This window comes from Hordeum vulgare, chromosome 2H, assembly GCF_904849725.1.
Source record: "Hordeum vulgare subsp. vulgare chromosome 2H, MorexV3_pseudomolecules_assembly, whole genome shotgun sequence".
NCBI classification, from domain to species: domain Eukaryota; kingdom Viridiplantae; phylum Streptophyta; class Magnoliopsida; order Poales; family Poaceae; genus Hordeum; species Hordeum vulgare.
In genome coordinates, this window is record NC_058519.1 from 596,152,842 (window position 1) to 596,173,439 (window position 20,598).

The 20,598-nt window shown below is 45.4% G+C and overlaps 1 protein-coding gene across 1 annotated transcript; it reads left to right on the forward strand.

Moving 5' to 3' along the window:
- The first annotated feature begins 19,339 nt into the window (after window positions 1-19,339).
- LOC123427564 (aquaporin TIP2-3) lies at window positions 19,340-20,546 on the forward strand. The gene is made up of 3 exons (XM_045111644.1): window positions 19,340-19,565; window positions 19,652-19,902; window positions 20,027-20,546. Exons 1-3 carry the CDS (start codon window positions 19,439-19,441, stop codon window positions 20,396-20,398), a joined length of 750 nt encoding a protein of 249 aa, XP_044967579.1. The 5' UTR covers window positions 19,340-19,438; the 3' UTR covers window positions 20,399-20,546.
- Window positions 20,547-20,598: the final 52 nt, after the last annotated feature.

Consider the following 20,598-nt stretch of genomic DNA (forward strand, 5'->3'; position numbering starts at 1 on the left):
CAACAACCCGGGCCAGTGCTCCTCATGAGTGTTGGTCCAACCTGGACAGACTGCGGGGGCCACCACAAGGAAACTTGAGGTTTGTCTCATGTAGGCTTTTCCATCCGTTGTGTCCTGAGACTCAGATACGCGGCTCTTATCGAGGTCGTCGACACGTTGGGAGGTCCTGCTAGCCTTGTCTTACCTTAGCGGTATATCTTGCGTATAGGAATCCCGGTGAAGCTTTGGTTTCCCCCAGAGTTGAGGTTTTCCTCTAAGGAACCCGACGAGATCACGAGATTCGTGATAGAGGATGCTTTGGCGGCCTGTGTTCATTTGTGATGGACTAGTTGGAGCACCCCTGCAGGGTTTAATCTTTCGGAAAGCCGTGCCCGTGGTTATGTGGCAACTTGGAATAGTTTGTTAACATCCGGTATTAGAGAACTTAAACATAAGCTAATAAATTGCCAACTGTGTGTGTAACCGTGACTGTCCCTTCGAAGATCTCTCTTCGACCGGGAACACGGTGGAGTTATGAATGCCGTAGGTAGGTGTTCAGGATCACTTAGTGATCAAGTAATCCCGACCGCTAGTGTAGACCACCTTCACAATTACTTCGCGTAAGATAGCCACTTAATCAAGCTTAGGATGATGCAGCCTTATACACTTCACCCTTACCCTACCTAATAACATGACTAGTTCTGGCACCAAGGTCTTAGATTGCTGAGTCCCCGTGGCTCACGGATTCCTCCGAAACTCCCAACAAGTACAGGTACCCCAGAGACAGATGATCCCGACGGCACTCAGCTGGCGTGGCAGTACGACGAGGAGACAGACCGCCTCGACGTGAACTATCCAGAGGACTGAGGCGTGGTCGTGATCGTGGGCCTGCAGGCACGGTAGCATAGCATTTCCATGTTTTGTAGTCCGTAGCGGAACTACCTTGATTGTATCTGTGATGTACTCTGATTTATTAAGAAGAAGACAGTTGAATCCCGAATTGTCTACTTGTATTATTATTTGAGCTATGTTACTTGCTTGTGAAACGCTTAGATGCGCTTCTTTCCTATTCGGGGGCCTCGACCCCCAAATCGGAAAGGACCGCATCTTGGTCATTACAATAGATCTCCATGAAGATCATGGAGAACTTTGTATTGAAGATCCAAGAGAGAGAAGAAGCCATCTAGCTACTAACTATGGACCCGTAGGTCTGAAGTGAACTACTCACGAGTCATTGGAGTGGCGATGATGATGATGAAGAAGCCCTCCAACTCCAAAGTCCCCTCCGGCAGGGCGCCGGGAAGGGTATCCACATGAGATCTCGCGGAAACGGAAGCTTGCGGCGGCGGAAAAGTATTTTCGAGGCTCCCCTGATTTTTTTGTTGAACATTTGGGAATATATAGGCCAAGGATCTAGGTCAGGGGGCGGCCAGGGAGGCCACAAGCCCTGACACCGCCGCCTCCCCCCTGGTGGCGTGGTGGGAGCTTGTGGGCTCCTTGGAGCCCACCTCGCTTGGCCCAGAGGCCCCCTGATCTTCTTCCGTTCGGAAAAAAATCATTTCGGGGTTTTTATTCCGTTTGGACTCCGTTCCAAAATCAGATCTGAAAAGAGTCAAAAACACAGAAAAATAGGAACTGGCACTTGGCACTGAATTAATAAGTTAGTCCCAAAAAAGATATAAAAGGTACATATAACATCCAAAGATGACAAGATAACAGGGTGAAACCATCAAAAATTATAGATACGTTTGAGACGTATCAAGCATCCCCAAGCTTAACTCCTGCTCGTCCTCGAGTAGGGAAGTGATAAAGAATGAATTTTTGATGCTTTCATGCTACCTAGCATAGGTGTCCTTTGTAATTCCTCTTATGTGACGTGAATGTTCAGATCCATTAGATTCAAAACAATAGTTTGCTATTGACGTGGAAACAATAATAATTCAAGCAAACTAGAACTTTCAAAATAACAAGGCCAAAAGAAAGTTACCTCTACAAAAGCATATAGTCTGGCTATGCTCTATCATCATTGCACAACGAATTTAAATCATGCACAACCCCGGTATTGCCCAAGTAATTGTTTCACACCTTTACTTTCTCAAACCTTTTCAACTCTCACGCAATACATGAGCGTGAGCCATGGTTATAGCACTATAGATGGTGTGGAATGTGGTGGAGGTTGCAAGACAAAAAAGGAGAAGATAGTCGCATTAACTAGGCATATCAATGAGCTGTGGAGATGCTCATCAATAGATATCAATGTGAATGAGTAGGGATTGCCATACAAATGATGCACTAGAGCTACGAGTATGTGAAAGCTCTTAAAGAAAACTAGTGGGTGTGCATCCAACTTGCTTGCTCACGAAGACCTAAGGCAATTTTGAGGAAGCCTATCGTTGGAATATACAAGCCAAGTTATATAATGAAAATTTTCCCACTAGCTATATGGTGGTGACAAAACGAGAGACTCTCAATCATGAAGATCATGGTGCTTAATATGCACAAGTGTGGAAAAAGTGGTAGCATTGTCCCTTCTCTCTTTTTCTCTCATTTTTTTTGGTGGGCTCTTAGGCCTCTTTTTTTTTTTGTGGTAGGCTTCTTTGGCCTCTTTTATTTCCTCACATGGGGCAATGCTCCATTAATGATGATCATCACACTTTCAACTCAAAACTTAGAGCAACTATGACTCTATATGGAATGCCTTCGGTAGTGTACCGTGTCAATGATATAGCATGGCATAGACATCAATGGAAACATCATGCTAGCTATCTTATGATCATGAAATGGCAATGTAAACGTGCTGGCACATGTCATGGTGGTAGTTGCATGGCAATATATCTCGGAATGACTTTGAAAAATCCATAGTAGGTAGGTATGGTGGCTGTTTTGAGGGAGGCTAATGGTGGGTTTTGTGCACCGGCGAAAGTTGCACAACACTAAGAGGATAGTGATGGTGGTAGGTGAAAGTGCATCTAAACCATGGACTCAACATTAGTCATGAAGAACTCATATACTTGTTGCAAAAGTTTTATTAGTAATCGAAACAAAGCATTCAACACATACTCCTAGGGGAAGGGTTGCTAGGTATAAACCATCGCGCGATCCCGACCGCCACGCAAAGGATGACAATCAATAGACTAATCATGCTTAGATTTCATCACATAGCGGTTCACCATACGTGCATGCTACGGGAATCACTAACTTCAACACAAGTATTTCTAGATCCACAACACCTTACTAGCATGACTTCAATATTACCATAACCACAACTCAAAACTAATTGAGATGAATCAAACTTCTCTAACTATTCAATGCACATGAAGGTGGAAGTTTTCGTATCCCTTTGGATAACTACCCCTTTTGAGACTACTTTCAAATCATAGATCAACTACCAAGCCACGAACCGCTGCACTCTAAAAGATATAAGTGAAGCACATAAAGCAAAAGTATCTAGCTCAAAAGATATAAGTGAAGCACATGTGAGCTGAATTGTCTACCAAAAGATAAAAGTGAAGCTCGACAAAATCACGGTGTGTGCATGTCTCTCTCTCTAGGTGTGCAGCAAGGATGATTGTGTCACAACAAAAATAAAAGACTCCTACGATACAAGACGCTCCAACCAAAAACACATAACATGTGGTGAATAAAAATATAGCCCCAAGTAACGTTACCGATGGATTGAAGACGAGAGAGGGGATGCCTTCCCGGGGCATCCCCAAGCTTAGGCTTTTACGGCATAATTGATTCTCTTGGGGTGCCTTGGGCATCCCCAAGCTTGAGCTCTTGCCACTCTTTATCTCTTTGTCCATAAGAACTTCACCCGAAACTTGAAAACTTCACAACACGAAACTTAAACAGAAACTCGTGATAACATTAGTACAAGAAAGCAAACCACCACTTCCTTAGGTACTGTAGAAAACTTAAATTCTACTTGTGCTAATGTTGGGTTATTGTACTTTCAATCTTCCATGGCTAATACCCCCCGATACTATCCATAGTTTCATCAAAATAAGCAACTAACACAACAAAAACAGAATCTATTAACAGCAGACCAGTCTGTAGCAATCTGTATATTTCTTATACCTCTGGTACTTCAAAAATTCTGAAAAATTACGATAGTCTAAAGAATTTGCATAGCAATCAGCAGAAAGAAGAATCAACTCAAAAGCTCTTACAGAAAAAAAATTCTTTTCGTGAGAAAAAGTTCCTGTCTTTTCCAGCATGACCAAACGATCATCCCCAAGACTAATCATAACGGTTTTGCTTGGCACAAACGCAAAAATAAACACAAAAAACACAATCATAATAGAATTATGAAAGTGTGGAAAACACAAAACAGAAATAAAAAGGATAGATTCGTTGGGTTGCCTCCCAACAAGCGCTGTTGTTTAACGCCCTTAGCTAGGCATTGATTTCAATGATGCTCACACAAAAGACAAGAATTGAAGCACAACGAGAGCATCATGGAGCATATGGCTAGCACATTTAATTCTAACCCACTTCCAATGCATAGGGATTTTGTGAACAAACAACTTGCTGGAGCAAGAATCAACTAGCATAGGAAGGCAAAACAAGCATAGCTTCAAAAATTTCAACACATGGAGAAGAAGCTCGATACTATTGCAATAAGTAGAAGCATATGATACTCTCTCATAGTAATTTTCAGTAGCATCATGAATGAATTCAACAATATAGCCAGCACCTAAGGCTTTCTTTTCATGATCTATAAGCATGCAAAGTTGACGCTCTTCAAAAATAGTGGGATTATCATCAACTAAAGTCATGACGTCTCCAAACCCACTTTCAATATTATTGCAAATATCATATTCATCATGAGGTTTGAACAAATTTTCAAGATCATAAGAAAGATCATCACCCCAATCATGATTATTGCAACAAGTAGTGGACAAAGCAAAACTAGCATCCCCAAGCTTAGGGTTTTGCATAATTTCAGCATGATTATCACTAATAGAATTTATAGTGAAACCATTGCAATCATGCTTTTCATCCAAGGAGATCTCGTGAATCACTTCATAAATTTCTTCCTCACAATTTAGAGATTCACGCATCTCAAGCAAAACTCCATAAAAATAGTCAAGATGAAGGCACATGGCACACAAGCAAACAGAAAGCAAGCGAGAGAAAAGGGCGAATGAAAAAGGCGAACGAAAAAGGCAAAGGAGAAAGGCAAATGAAAACGGCAAATGTGAAGTGGGGGAGAGGAAAACGAGAGGCAACTGGCAACAAAAGTAAATGCAAGAGATGAGTTTGTGAGACCTACTTGGATAGATCTTGATCTCTCCTCCCCGGCAATGGCGCTAGAAATACTTCTGATGTCAGCTGAGCTTCCCTTGCAACGGCGCCAGGAATAGTCGTGTTGACGGCACCGGGAATCCTTCTGTTGCGGCTACGCCTTAAGGGACTTCCTAGGCAAATATGCAAAGGATTTCCCCCGTGGCCTTGGAGCCTTGCGTTGGAGTTCCCTCGAAGCGGAAAGGGTGATGTAGCACAACGGTGGTAAGTATTTCCCTTAGTTTGAGAACCAAGGTATCAATCTAGTGGAGGAGTATCACAAGATCCTACACAAACACAAAAGCTTGCTCCCAACGCCATGAAGGGGTAGTCAATCCCTTATAGATTGTTTGCCAAGTGAGAACTGAAAGCAACAAAGTAACAAAGCAAAGTAAAAGCGGAGGTGTAAATGATGGATGTGAATAGACCCGGGGGTCGTAGTGTTTACTAGTGGCTTCTCTCATAAAAGCAAGTAGACGGTGGGTGAACAAATTACTGTCGAGCAATTGATAGAACCGCGCAAAGTCGTGACGATATCTATGGCAATGATTATATCTATAGGCATCACGTCCAAAACAAGTAGACCGATACTTTCTGCATCTACTACTATTACTCCACACGTCGATCGCTATCCAGCATGCATCTAGTGTATTAAGTCCATAAGAACAGAGTAACGCCTTAAGAAAGATGCATGATGTAGAGGGATAATCTCAAACCAATGATGAAACCCCATCTTTTTACCCTTGATGGCAACTACTTAATGTGTGCCTTGCTCCCCCTACTGTCACTGGGAAAGGTCACCACATGGTAGAATCCAAAACCAAGCACTTCTCCCATTGCAATAATCATAGATCTAGTTGGCCAAACAAAACCCAAGACTCGGAGAGACTTACAAGGATATCAAATCATGCATATAAGAAATCAGCAAAGACTCAAATATATATCATAGATAATCTGATCATAAATCCACAATTCATCGGATCTCGACAAACACACCGCCAAAGAAGATTACATCGGATAGATCTCCATGAAGATCATGGAGAACTTTGTATTGAAGATCCAAGAGAGAGAAGAAGCCATCTAGCTACTAACTATGGACCCGTAGGTCTGAAGTGAACTACTCACGAGTCATTGGAGGGGCGATGATGATGATGAAGAAGCCCTCCAACTCCAAAGTCCCCTCCGGCAGGGCGCCGGGAAGGGTCTCCAGATGAGATCTCGGGGAAACGGAAGCTTGCGGCGGCGGAAAAGTATTTTCGAGGCCCCCCTGATTTTTTTGCTGAATATTTGGGAATATATAGGCCAAGGATCTAGGTCAGGGGGCGGCCAAGGAGGCCACAAGCCCTGACACCGCCGCCTCCCCCCTGGTGGCGTGGTGGGAGCTTGTGGGCTCCCTGGAGCCCACCTGGCTTGGCCAGAGGCCCCCTGATCTTCTTCCGTTCGGGAAAAAATCATTTCGGGATTTTTATTCCGTTTGGACTCCGTTCCAAAATCAGATCTGAAAAGAGTCAAAAACACAGAAAAAACAGGAACTGGCACTTGGCACTGAATTAATAAGTTAGTCCCAAGAAAGATATAAAAGGTACATAAAACATCCAAAGATGACAAGATAACAACGCGAAACCATCAAAAATTATAGATACGTTTGAGACGTAGCAAGGCATAGGCATAGCAGAAGGATTCCTAGTGCCGTTGCTGAGGAGAATCAAGACAAGAATAGTCTCCCATCAGCACGCTTGTTTCGGGCGCCGTTGGAAGGTCTTTTGTTGCAGTAGCACCCACATCCTTGGTACGTTTGTCCCCCCATCCCCTATTCCATTAGCAGTTAATCCCACGGGGTAGAGCCGATGCGAATGGAGGCTGGAGAACCGTGGACTTGAACCATATGTAGTTGCTGAACTTGAACCATATGCAGTTGTGCGTTTGTGCATTTATGATTTCCTATGTATTGTTGCCTATTTGTGCATTGCTGAACTTGAACCATATGCAGTTGTCTTTTGCTTGAATAATGATTGTTTTGTATTTCTATTGCTGGAATAATTATTGTCAAATCACTGATGCAAAGCTCACACTGCCGCACTGGCGAAATTCAGAAGGTTAGCAAACTTGATATTAAGGGTGCATCATGGACAAGACATGGTTGTCTAAGCCTATTGAAATGACGTGGATGTCGCCTAAAGGGGGGTGAATAGGCGCTTTAAAATAATTACGGTTTAGGCTTGAACAAATGCGGAATAAAACTAACATTTAATTTGTCGAGCACAAAACCTAAAACAACTAGGCTCATCTATGTTCACCAACAACTTATACTAAGCAAGATAAACAACTATGTGATAGCAAGATATATAACAAGAAACAATATAGCTATCATAAAGTAAAGTGCATAAGTAAAGGGCTCGGGTAAGAGATAACTGAGGCACGTGGAGATGACGATGTATCCCGAAGTTCACACCCTTGCGGATGCTAATCTCCGTTTGGAGCGGTGTGGTGGCACAATGCTCCTCGAGATGCCACTACGGCCGCCGTAATCTCCTCATGCCCTTGCACAATGCAAGATGTCGTGATTCCACTAAGGGGCCCTTGAGGACGGTCACCGAACCCATACAAACAAGGTCGGGGCAATCTCCACAACTTAATTGGAGGCTCCCAATGACACCACGAAGCTTCACCACAATGGCATATGGCTTCGAGGTGACCTCAAATGCTCGGGGAAATCTCCACAACTTAATTGGAGACCCCGACACTTGCCCGGAGCTTTACACCACAATGATTGAGCTCTGAGGCACCACTAAGATTCCAAGACGCCAAAGCATCCACGAATAACAATTGCTAGGGGTACCAGGTGTCGGGGAACGTCGCATGGGAAACAAAAAACATTCCTACGCGCACGAAGACCTATCATGGTGATGTCCATCTACGAGAGGGGATGTGTGATCTACGTACCCTTGTAGACCGTACAGCAGAAGCGTCAGTGAACGTGGTTGATGTAGTGGAACGTCCTCACGTCCCTCGATCCGCCCCGCGAACCGTCCCGCGATCAGTCCCACGATCTAGTGCCGAACGGACGGCACCTCCGGTTTCAGCACACGTACAGCTCGACGATGATCTCAGCCTTCTTGATCCAGCAAGAGATATGGAGAGGTAGAAGAGTTCTCCGGCAGCGTGACGGCGCTCCGGAGGTTGGTGATGATCTTGTCTCAGCAGGGCTCCGCCCGAGCTCCGCAGAAACGCGATCTAGAGGAAAAACCGTGGAGGTATGTGGTCGGGCTGCCGCGGAAAAGTCGTCTCAAATCAGCCCTAAAATCTCCGTATATATAGGGGGAAGAGGGGGAGCCTTGCCTTGGGGTCCAAGGACCCCTAAGGGTTTCGGCCGAGCCAAGGGGGGAAGATCTCCCCTTCCAAACCGAATCCAACATGGTTTGGAAGGTGGAGTCCTTCTCCCTTTTCCCACCTCCTCTTTTTTTCTCTTTGATTTTATTCCTATGGCGCATAGGGCCTTCTTGGGCTGTCCCACCAGCCCACTAAGGGCTGGTGTGCCACCCCCAAGGCCTATGGGCTTCCCCCGGGGTGGGTTGCCCCCCCCCCCCCGGTGAACTCCCGGAACCCATTCGTCATTCCCGGTACATTCCCGGTAACTCCGAAAACCTTCCGGTAATCAAATGAGGTCATCCTATATATCAATCTTCGTTTTTGGACCATTCCGTAAACCCTCATGATGTCCGTGATCTCATCCGGGATTCCGAACAACATTCGGTAACCAACCATATAACTCAAATACGCATAAAACAACGTCGAACCTTAAGTGTGCAGACCCTGCGGGTTCGAGAACTATGTAGACATGACCCGAGAGACTCCTCGGTCAATATCCAATAGCGGGACCTGGATGCCCATATTGGATCCTACATATTATACGAAGATCTTATCGTTTGAACCTTAGTGCCAGGGATTCATATAATCCCGTATGTCATTCCCTTTGTCCTTCGGTGTGTTACTTGCCCGAGATTCGATCGTCAGAATCCGCATACCTATTTCAATCTCGTTTACCGGCAAGTCTCTATACTCGTTCCGTAATACAAGATCCCGCAACTTACACTAAGTTACATTGGTTGCAAGGCTTGTGTGTGATGTTGTATTACCGAGTGGGCCCCGAGATACCTCTCCGTCACACGGAGTGACAAATCCCAGTCTCGATCCATACTAACTTAACGAACACCTTCGGAGATACCTGTAGAGCATCTTTGTAGTCACCCAGTTACATTGCGACGTTTGATACACACAAAGTATTCCTCCGGTGTTAGTAAGTTATATGATCTCATGGTCATAGGAACAAATACTTGACACGCAGAAAAACAGTAGCAACAAAATGACACGATCAACATGCTACGTCTATTAGTTTGGGTCTAGTCCATCACATGATTCTCCTAATGACGTGATCCAGTTATCAAGCAACAACACCTTGTTCATAATCAGAAGACACTGACTATCTTTGATCAACTGGCTAGCCAACTAGAGGCTTGCTAGGGACAGTGTTTTGTCTATGTATCCACACATGTAAATGAGTCTTCATTCAATACAATTATAGCATGGATAATAAACGATTATCTTGATACAGGATCTATAATAATAACTATATTTATTATTGCCTCTAGGGCATAATTCCAACAGTCTCCCACTTGCACTAGAGTCAATAATCCAGCCCTCACATCACCATGTGAATTACATTGTAATAAATCTAACACCCATACAGTTCTGGTGTTGATCATGCTTTGCCCGTGGAAGAGGTTTAGTCAGCGGGTCTGCTACATTCAGATCTGTGTGCACTTTGCATATGTTTACGTCCTCCCCTTCGACATAGTCACGGATGAGTTTGAGGCTGTTGGGGAACGTCGCATGGGAAACAAAAATTTTCCTACGCGCACGAAGACCTATCATGGTGATGTCCATCTACGAGAGGGGATGAGTGATCTACGTACCCTTGTAGATCGTACAGCAGAAGCGTTAGAGAACGCGGTTGATGTAGTGGAACGTCCTCACGTCCCTCGATCCGCCCCGCGAACAATCCCGCGATCAGTCCCACGATCTAGTACCGAACGGACGGCACCTCCGCGTTCAGCACACGTACAGCTCGACGATGATCTCGGCCTTCTTGATCCAGCAAGAGAGACGGAGAGGTAGAAGAGTTCTCCGGAAGCGTGACGGCGCTCCGGAGGTTGGTGATGACCTTGTCTCAGCAGGGCTCCGCCCGAGCTCCGCAGAAACGCGATCTAGAGGAAAAACCGTGGAGGTATGTGGTCGGGCTGCCGTGGAAAGTCGTCTCAAATCAGCCCTAAAACCTCCGTATATATAGGTGGGAGGGAGGGGACCTTGCCTTGGGGCTCAAGGAGCCCCAAGGGGGTCGGCCGAGTCCAAGGGGGGAGGACTCGCCCCCCCAAACCGAGTTGGACTTGGTTTGGTGGGAGGGAGTCCCCCTTCCTTCCCACCTCCTCCCTTTTTTTTCTTTCTCTTTGATTTTTATCTCTATGGCGCATAGGGCACTTGTGGGCTGTCCCACCAGCCCACTAAGAGCTGGTGTGCCTCCCTCAAGGCCTGTGGGCTTCCCCGGGGTGGGTTGCCCCCCCCCCCCCCGGTGAACTCCCGGAACCCATTCGTCATTCCCGGTACATTCCCGATAACTCCTGAAACCTTCCGGTAATCAAATGAGGTCATCCTATATATCAATCTTCGTTTCCGGACCATTCCGGAAACCCTCGTGACGTCCGTGATCTCATCCGGGACTCCGAACAACATTCGGTAACCAACCATATAACTCAAATACGCATAAAACAACGTCGAACCTTAAGTGTGCAGACCCTGCGGGTTCGAGAACTATGTAGACATGACACGAGAGACTCCTCGGTCAATATCCATTAGCGGGACCTGGATGCCCATATTGGATCCTACATATGTTGGAAATATGCCCTAGAGGCAATAATAAATTAGTTATTATTATATTTCTTAGTTCATGATAATCGTTTATTATCCATGCTATAATTGTATTGATTGGAAACAGAATACTTGTGTGGATACATAGACAAAACACTGTCCCTAGTAAGCCTCTAGTTGACTAGCTCGTTGATCAAAGATGGTCAAGGTTTCCTCGCCATAGGCAAGTGTTGTCACTTGATAACGGGATCACATCATTAGGAGAATCATGTGATGGACTAGACCCAAACTAATAGACGTAGCATGTTGATCGTGTCATTTTGTTGCTACTGTTTTCTACGTGTCAAGTATTTATTCCTATGACCATGAGATCATATAACTCACTGACACCGGAGGAATGCTTTGTGTGTATCAAACGTTGCAACGTAACTGGGTGACTATAAAGATGCTCTACAGGTATCTCCGAAGGTGTTAGTTGAGTTAGTATGGATCAAGACTGGGATTTGTCACTCCGTGTGACGGAGAGGTATCTCGGGGCCCACTCGGTAATACAACATCACACATCAGCCTTGCAAGCAATGTAACTTAGTGTAAGTTGCGGGATCTTGTATTACGGAACGAGTAAAGAGACTTGTCGGTAAACGAGATTGAAATAGGTATGCGGATACCGACGATCGAATCTCGGGCAAGTAACATACCGAAGGACAAAGGAAATGACATACGGGATTATACGAATCCTTGGCACTGAGGTTCAAACGATAAGATCCTCGTATAATATGTAGGATCCAATATGGGCATCCAGGTCCCGCTATTGGATACTGACCGAGGAGTCTCTCGGGTCATGTCTACATAGTTCTCGAACCCGCAGGGTCTGCACACTTAAGGTTCGACGTTGTTTTATGCGTATTTGAGTTATATGGTTGGTTACCGAATTTTGTTCGGAGTCCCGGATGAGATCACGGACATCACGAGGGTTTCCGGAATGGTCCGGAAACGAAGATTGATATATAGGATGACCTCATTTGATTACCGGAAGGTTTTCGGAGTTACCGGGAATGTACCGGGAATGACGAATGGGTTCCGGGAGTTCACCGGGGGGGCAACCCACCCCGGGGAAGCCCATAGGCTTTGGGGAGACACACCAGCCCTTAGTGGGCTGGTGGAACAGCCCCAAGGGGGGCTATGCGCCAAGACAAAGAAATCAAAGGAAAAGAAAAAAAAAAGAGGGAGGAAGTGGGAAGGGAGGGGGACTCCTCCCACCAAACCAAGTCCAACTCGGTTTGGGGGGGAGTCCTCCCCCCCTTGGCTCGGCCGACCCCTTGAGGGTCCCTTGGACAAGGTTTACCTATTTCAATCTCGTTTACCCTAAGGGGTCGGCCGAGCCAAGGGGGGGAGGACTCCCCCCCAAACCGAGTTGGACTTGGTTTGGTGGGAGGAGTCCCCCTCCCTTCCCACTTCCTCCCTCTTTTTTTTTTCTTTTCCTTTGATTTCTTTGTCTTGGCGCATAGCCCCCCTTGGGGCTGTTCCACCAGCCCACTAAGGGCTGGTGTGTCTCCCCAAAGCCTATGGGCTTCCCCGGGGTGGGTTGCCCCCCCGGTGAACTCCCGGAACCCATTCGTCATTCCCGGTACATTCCCGGTAACTCCGAAAACCTTCCGGTAATCAAATGAGGTCATCCTATATATCAATCTTCGTTTCCGGACCATTCCGGAAACCCTCGTGACGTCCGTGATCTCATCCGGGACTCCGAACAACATTTGGTAACCAACCATATAACTCAAATACGCATAAAACAACGTCGAACCTTAAGTGTGCAGACCCTGCGGGTTCGAGAACTATGTAGACATGACCCGAGAGACTCCTCGGTCAATATCCAATAGCGGGACATGGATGCCCATATTGGATCCTACATATTATACGAGGATCTTATCGTTTGAACCTCAGTGCCAAGGATTCATATAATCCCGTATGTCATTCCCTTTGTCCTTCGGTATGTTACTTGCCCGAGATTCGATCGTCAGTATCCGCATACCTATTTCAATCTCGTTTACTGGTAAGTCTCTTTATTCGTTCCGTAATACAAGATCCCGCAACTTACACTAAGTTACATTGCTTGCAAGGCTTGTGTGTGATGTTGTATTACCGAGTGGGCCCCGAGATACCTTTCCGTCACACGGAGTGACAAATCCCAGTCTTGATCCATACTAACTCAACTAACACCTTCGGAGATACCTGTAGAGCATCTTTATAGTCACCCAGTTACGTTGCGACGTTTGATACACACAAAGCATTCCTCCGGTGTCAGTGAGTTATATGATATCATGGTCATAGGAATAAATACTTGACACGCAGAAAACAGTAGCAACAAAATGACACGATCAACATGCTACGTCTATTAGTTTGGGTCTAGTCCATCACGTGATTCTCCTAATGACGTGATCCAGTTATCAAGCAACAACACCTTGTTCATAATCAGAAGACACTGACTATCATTGATCAACTGGCTAGCCAACTAGAGGCATGCTAGGGACGGTGTTTTGTCTATGTATCCACACATGTAAATGAGTCTTCATTCAATACAATTATAGCATGGATAATAAACGATTATCTTGATACAGGAATTATAATAATAACTATATTTATTATTGCCTCTAGGGCATAATTCCAACACCAGGTACCCAAGGGTAATAAGCTTCTCAAGCTTCACTTCCACGTATCACCGTGGAGAACTCAAACCGATGCAACTAATGCCATGGCAAGAACACACAAAGTGGTCAAGTCCCTCACACTCAAATCCCTCCACAACAACAAAAGCTATGGAGGAATATGAGAGGAAGAACAAGGAGCTCACAAAGAACTCCAAGATAAAAGATCCAAGGTGTTCCCCTCACATAGAGGAGAAAGTGATTGGTGGAAATGTAGATCTAGATCTCCTCTCTCTTTTCCCTCAAGAACTAGCAAGAATCATTGGAGGGATTGATAGTTAGCAAGCTCCAAGAAGGTCAACAATGGGTGAAGAACACGAGTTGAATGGATAAAAAAACCATTGGGGAAGAAGACCCCCTTTTATAGTGGGAGGAAATCTGGTTGTTATTCTACCCAACGACACAACTACGAAATAGTACCATGCACCTGGGCGGCACTACCGTCCTACATAGAGCGGTACTACCACCCAGCAAAAAGCGGTACTTTCGCTCAACATGGACAAAGTAACTGAAGAAACCAGAGAAAATATTTAAGCAGAAGTTTGAGCGGCAGGGGAGGGCGGCAGTACCGCTGGAGCGGTACTACAGCTCCCCCAGAGCGGTATTTCTGCTCGAAAAAGAAAACCAAACCATAAATGCCATAACTTTCACATACGAGCTCTGAATTGAGCAAACTCCAGCTTGTTGGATTCAGGACAGGAAAAGGAAATCTTAAGAACATGCAGTTATGAAAATTCCAATGATATAGAGATGTGAGACCTCTATGAATGAAGAACCGGCAAAAACTTCCAACATCGAAAACATCATAGAAGATACATATGGACTCCATTTTCGATGAACTCGAGCTTCTCATGAAGATGAACATAAGCTCTAATACTCACAAAGAGAAACACCAAACAAGAACCAAGAAATATGATGCAAGGATGCAAATGGTTTGAGCTCTCAACGAACGATACGATCAAGCTAGTCACTTGAGAGCCCCCCCCCCCCTTGACAGTATGACAATCTATCCTTCAATAGAAAAACCTATCAAGGGCAAACCTATACCTTGCACCTAGTCCTCTTGAGCTACATGATGATGATTGGCTTCCTCGAGATGGACTACATTTCTTGATTGCGTTAGTTTGATGAAGACTATTTGATTGCTCTGGGTGAGCCACTCTTCAGCACATCTTCACAAGTCCATTGCCACCACAATGGACGACAAGCTTCAATCATGATATCTTCGTGATGCTCCACTTGAATTTGCACACCGCAATCTTGATGACGATCACCACTTGATGTCATCCTTCATAGGTAGAATGAGATCTTCCTCTTGACGCAAACCCATGGAAACACACCTAACCGCACATAGAACTCTCAGGAAGACCATGGGTTAGTATACAAAAGCGTTACAGACAATGCTTACTAAACCATGGGATCACTTGATCCCTCTCGGTACATCTTGTACGCTTTGTGTGTTGATCTCTTGATTTACTCTTTGTCTTAGTCTTAATCAACCTTGTGTATTTATGACCATTCTTTGGATAATACCTTGAATACCACCTTGGTCATCATATAAACTCCTTGAAACCAACACACTCACTTAAAGAAGTGCCTATGGACAAATCCTTCGAATATAACTTAAGGCAACCATTAGTCCATAGGGATTTTCATCAATTACCAAAACCACATACGGAGAAATATGCTCTAACACCTATGTATATCAAGTTTTTTTTTCTTGGCAGCTAATAAGCGGTATAATTATGCTATGAACTGTTTTGATATCTAAAAAAATTGCATGTAGGCACACAAATGAGTATCTACAAGGGTAGACAACTTTATAGAGTTTTATTTTTATTAATTCAACAAATGGAAACAAAATATTATGTCCTTGCAAGATATGTTTGAACTCGAAATGGAGAACCGCAACTAAAGTGTGTGAACATTTGATATGTGAGGGTTTCATGGAGGGGTATCATACATGGTTGTTTCATGGAGAATTCAGCCATTCTTGCCCTAATATTGAGGAGGTAGAAGTAGAGAATCCATCGACAGATAATGAATTAGTTGATTTCTTGCGAGACATAGCTTGTGGATTAGATGATAGGCGGGTGTTGGCAGAGAATAATGAGGACAATAACAACCCTAGGACGGATGTTGATGTTGATACCAAGGCTTATTTGAAGATGGTTGATGGTGACAATAAAGAACTATACCATGGGTGTAAAAACTTCTCAAAATTGTGTTTTATTGTTGAATTTCTCCACATCAAACTTCTTGGGCAATGGAGTGACAAATTTTTTGACATGGTGCTTGAGTTACTTAGTGATGAATTCCCTAAAGGTTCAGTACTTCCCAAAAATTTCAATGAAGCTAAGAAAATAGTTAAATCTATTGGGCTTGGGTATGTTAGTATTCATGCCTATGAAAATGATTGTGTGCTTTTCAGAAATGAATTTGACAAGGAGAGTGAGTGCCCAAAGTGTAAAACTTTAAGGTGGATATCAGAAGAGAAGAGTCATGTTGGGAAAAGGGTACCTAGAGTTCCTAGAAAGATTCTTCGCTATTTTCCTATTAAAAGAAGGCTTCAAAGGTATTTTATGTCCTCTAAAACTGCAACTCACATGCGGTAGCATGACGAACAACGGACCAAATATGGTTTGATTAGGTGCCGAGCGGATGCTATTTTCTCGAACGATTTTGATTCCAAACATCCACTAATTGGTAATGACAGCCGCAATTTTAGATTGGTTGCAACAACTGATGGCTTTAATCCATTTAGATCAACGAGGAGTACTTATAGTATTTGGCCAGTCTTTTGATTCCATACAACCTTCCTTCTTGGATGTACATGAAGCGGACTAATTACATCATTTCTTTGCTCATTCCTAGCCCTAAGGCACCTCATGGCGATATGGATATCTATCTTGAGCCTTTGGTAGATGATATAGTAGATATGTACTATCATGGTGTAAAGACATTTGATTCTTCTAAGTCTGAAATATTTGATCTTCGCGTTACCATCCTTTGCACCATACATGACTTTCCAGGTTTAGGCTACACTCACGGGTGTGCTACCTAGGGTGAGGTAGCTTGTCCTGAGTGCCATTCATTCAGATGTTCTTTACAACTAAAGAAGGGCAACAAATATTGCTATATGGAAATCGTAGGTTCTTATCATCCAACCATAAGTTTAGATTAGATGAGAAGTTATTTGACGGCAAGTCAGAGCATAGGAAAATACCTATACCTCTTACTTGTGAGGAAATCGATGAAATTTATAGACAGAAGAATGGATGGATGGAGTGGCTAGAGGGCTCACACAGCCACCCGACGCGGGTCAGTCCTAGGCCTCACCACCTGGCTGCGTGGGGGGCATGGCGGGCCCCTTGAAGGTCCCAACACTTTCTGGAATCTTCTAGTCATGAAAAAATTATATTAAATCCTTAGTTTTTTTACCCCCGTAGATATGGATTTTCTACAAAAACAAAAACATGTAGAAAACAACAACTCGCTCTCGGCATAGAGTAAATATTTAGTGAAAAAATAATATAAATTGTTATAAAAATATAAAATGATATTATAATAGAATAAAACAATAGAAAAATATAGATGCGTTTGATACGTATAAGGTTTGTGCTATGCACATGGTTAAGTTTGTCGTTATAACGGAAGATATCGAACATCAGATTGTTGGCTAACGTGACGCTCGAGGGAGGCGGCTACTCAGCTCTATAATCGGTTACATGCAGAAACTACGAGAAATATTAGGACATGGCAAGTGTCGAGAAAACTGTGCAGAAAAAAGTCTAACTAAACTAATATTATAAATAAGTCCCTTAGGATCCTTGCAACCAACCAAATCTAAAAACTCCATCGACTGCTAGCGCCGCCGCGATGCACAAAGGAGGAGGAGATGAAACACTAGCAAACCAAAATCGATTCAGGTTGGCCTCATAGCCTTGAAGTTGTGAACCAGCACCAACATATTCCACTTGCGGGCGCCACCATGAATGAAAATAGTCGCGAGACACAGCAAACATAAAGCCAATCGCTGTGAACGGACAACGAGAAAACCATGCCATCGACTCAGCGACGTCGCCGAAGAGAACGTCGTCATGGTTAGGATAGACCAAAGCCACCTTACTCGACGCATCATCAACCTCACCAAACCGACGCTACTAGATGAACACAAGACCCTAAATATGTGGACCAACTAGAAGAGAAATGGGAGTCACCCCCCTCCACCAGTCGCTAGAGTAGCGGGCGGAGAGGGTGGAGATCATTGCCTCGTCGATTTCCAAAGGAGGGTATGGAATGCCGCTTCTGTCGCCAAGGGAAGAGAGTGAAGCAGTTTGTGCCTGACCTGGAACTTTTTCCTTGTAGGAACCATGGCATCCTGAAAAACATAAGTAAAATTCGCAAGTTTACGAGTCAGGTACGTGGCCTCCTCCTCCCATGAGCGACTCTAGTAAGTAGGGCTACCACGCCTCCCGTCAGTGCTGCTGCACATCAACCTCACCTCTTGTGATTTTGAGCCATGGAGGCACGGTGGATTCCAGCCCTTGCCAATGAAAGGACTATGCTACATTTTTAGGTGCTTTTTAGTGCGTTCAGGGTTTGTATCCTACTCACGATGGTGGGGCAATGGTGGCTCTGGCTAAAGATGGAATAAGGTTCTTCGCGTGAAGCCCACCTCGATGGCACATCTAGCATCGTCGGAGGGAGTATGAAGGTGTGTCTCTGACGGATCTTGCTAGATTCGGTCGGTGTTTGTCTTCATTGGATCCGGTATTCGTTTGTCTAGATTCGTGTGTCTACAGATTGGATCATTCTGATCTATGTTCCTCTTCATTGACAATGGTTGTTGTTCTCGTGTGCTGGTTCTTTGAGGGCCTTAGCACGACGACTTTTCGACTGTCTACTACAATATTTGCCCGGTACCGGTGAGGAAGGCGATGATGGCGATACATCCTCGGCTTGCTTCAGTGTTTGTAGTTTTTGATAGGTGGTCTACGAATTTGGATGTAATTTTTTTAGTTTGCACTCCCATGATATTTGATCAATAGACTGAAAGTTTTTCTTAAAAAAAACATTCGTAAGTGCAAATCATTAACTGATTTCACCCAATTTCAATAGACGAAAGGACAGAGCATAAATAGAAAACAGTTCATCAGCCGAGCCAATGCACCGCCAATAATTTGTTTAGAGCAGAGGCTTCTTTCTCCACTGTCTTGTGGTGTATCATAACGCGGCTCCTGCCTAAACAATTGCAACAAACACAAAGTTTAGCAAAGCGGAGTGGTTAGTCGGCCCAATCAACCACAAAATACAATTAATGCTTACATCATTATACTTGTGGTGATCATTTAGCACCGCCCATGATATTGTAGTGCGCATTTTAGGCAGGGCATATGGGGCCATCAGTGCCATCTCACGTGTATAAAAGGAGCGCCTAGTTAGACGGATGGCCATCCATCAGTACCGTCTGTGATCAGATCAGACTTCGAACTCTTTAGCCTGAAGAAGTCACAGAGAAAACAGTCGAGTGCAACTGCAAGATGGTGAAGCTTGCGTTTGGAAGCTTCGGCGACTCGTTCAGCGCCACGTCCATCAGGTCCTATGTCGCGGAGTTCATCGCCACCCTCCTCTTCGTGTTCGCCGGCGTCGGGTCCGCCATTTCCTACGGTGAGCCTCCCCTGCCTGCTAGCTGGTGATCTGTTCTGCTCTTCTGGCTTGCTCCATCGCTAACCAAAGAGGTTCTTCTTGTGCAGGGCAACTGACGCAGGGTGGCGCACTGGACCCGGCTGGCCTTGTGGCGATCGCCATCGCCCATGCCTTCGCCCTCTTCGTCGGCGTGGCGATGGCTGCCAACATCTCCGGCGGCCACCTGAACCCCGCCGTCACGTTCGGCCTCGCCGTCGGCGGCCACGTCACCATCCTCACCGGGCTCTTCTACTGGGTCGCCCAGCTGCTCGGCGCCTCCGTGGCATGCCTCCTCCTGCAGTTTGTCACCCACGCCCAGGTTGGCATCCAACTCAGTAACCTTCTAGTACGAACCACGTGTGCGACAAACCTTTGGCACGTCACTGGTACCAAGCAGAACACACCGTGAAAACGACTAACTGGCTTTTGCTATGTACGTGCAGGCTATGCCGACGCACGCCGTGTCCGGCATCAGCGAGGTCGAGGGCGTGGTGATGGAGATCGTGATCACCTTCGCGCTGGTGTACACGGTGTACGCGACGGCGGCCGACCCCAAGAAGGGCTCCCTCGGCACCATCGCGCCCATGGCGATCGGCTTCATCGTCGGCGCCAACATCCTCGCCGCCGGGCCCTTCAGCGGCGGCTCCATGAACCCGGCGCGCTCCTTCGGGCCGGCCGTGGCGGCCGGCAACTTCTCCGGCCACTGGGTGTACTGGGTCGGGCCACTCATTGGTGGCGGCCTCGCCGGGCTCGTCTACGGCGACGTGTTCATCGCCTCCTACCAGCCGGTCGGCCACCAGCAGGAATACCCATGAAGCGCACGGATCCGAACCTAGCTTCTTTGGCTCGTTGCTGTTTCCCCTTGTGTGATGAATTTCCCTTCTCGATTCTAATCCACCTCAAAAATGTAAAAGTGTAAGAGAACCACTCGATCTTACATGAACGGTTCGGCGTTTTTCGAAATCTCTGTGACAAATTTGTGGAGGCCCTCCCGTCACGCCTCTGACGGTTGGTT

Excerpts from the sequence above, each read along its gene's own strand:
- LOC123427564 (XM_045111644.1), top strand. The coding sequence starts at position 19,439 with ATGGTGAAGCTTGCGTTTGGAAGCTTCGGCGACTCGTTCAGCGCCACG. Across the intron at positions 19,566-19,651 it reads CGGGTCCGCCATTTCCTACG|GGCAACTGACGCAGGGTGGC; the intron begins GTGAGCCTCCCC and ends CTTCTTGTGCAG. Across the intron at positions 19,903-20,026 it reads AGTTTGTCACCCACGCCCAG|GCTATGCCGACGCACGCCGT; the intron begins GTTGGCATCCAA and ends ATGTACGTGCAG.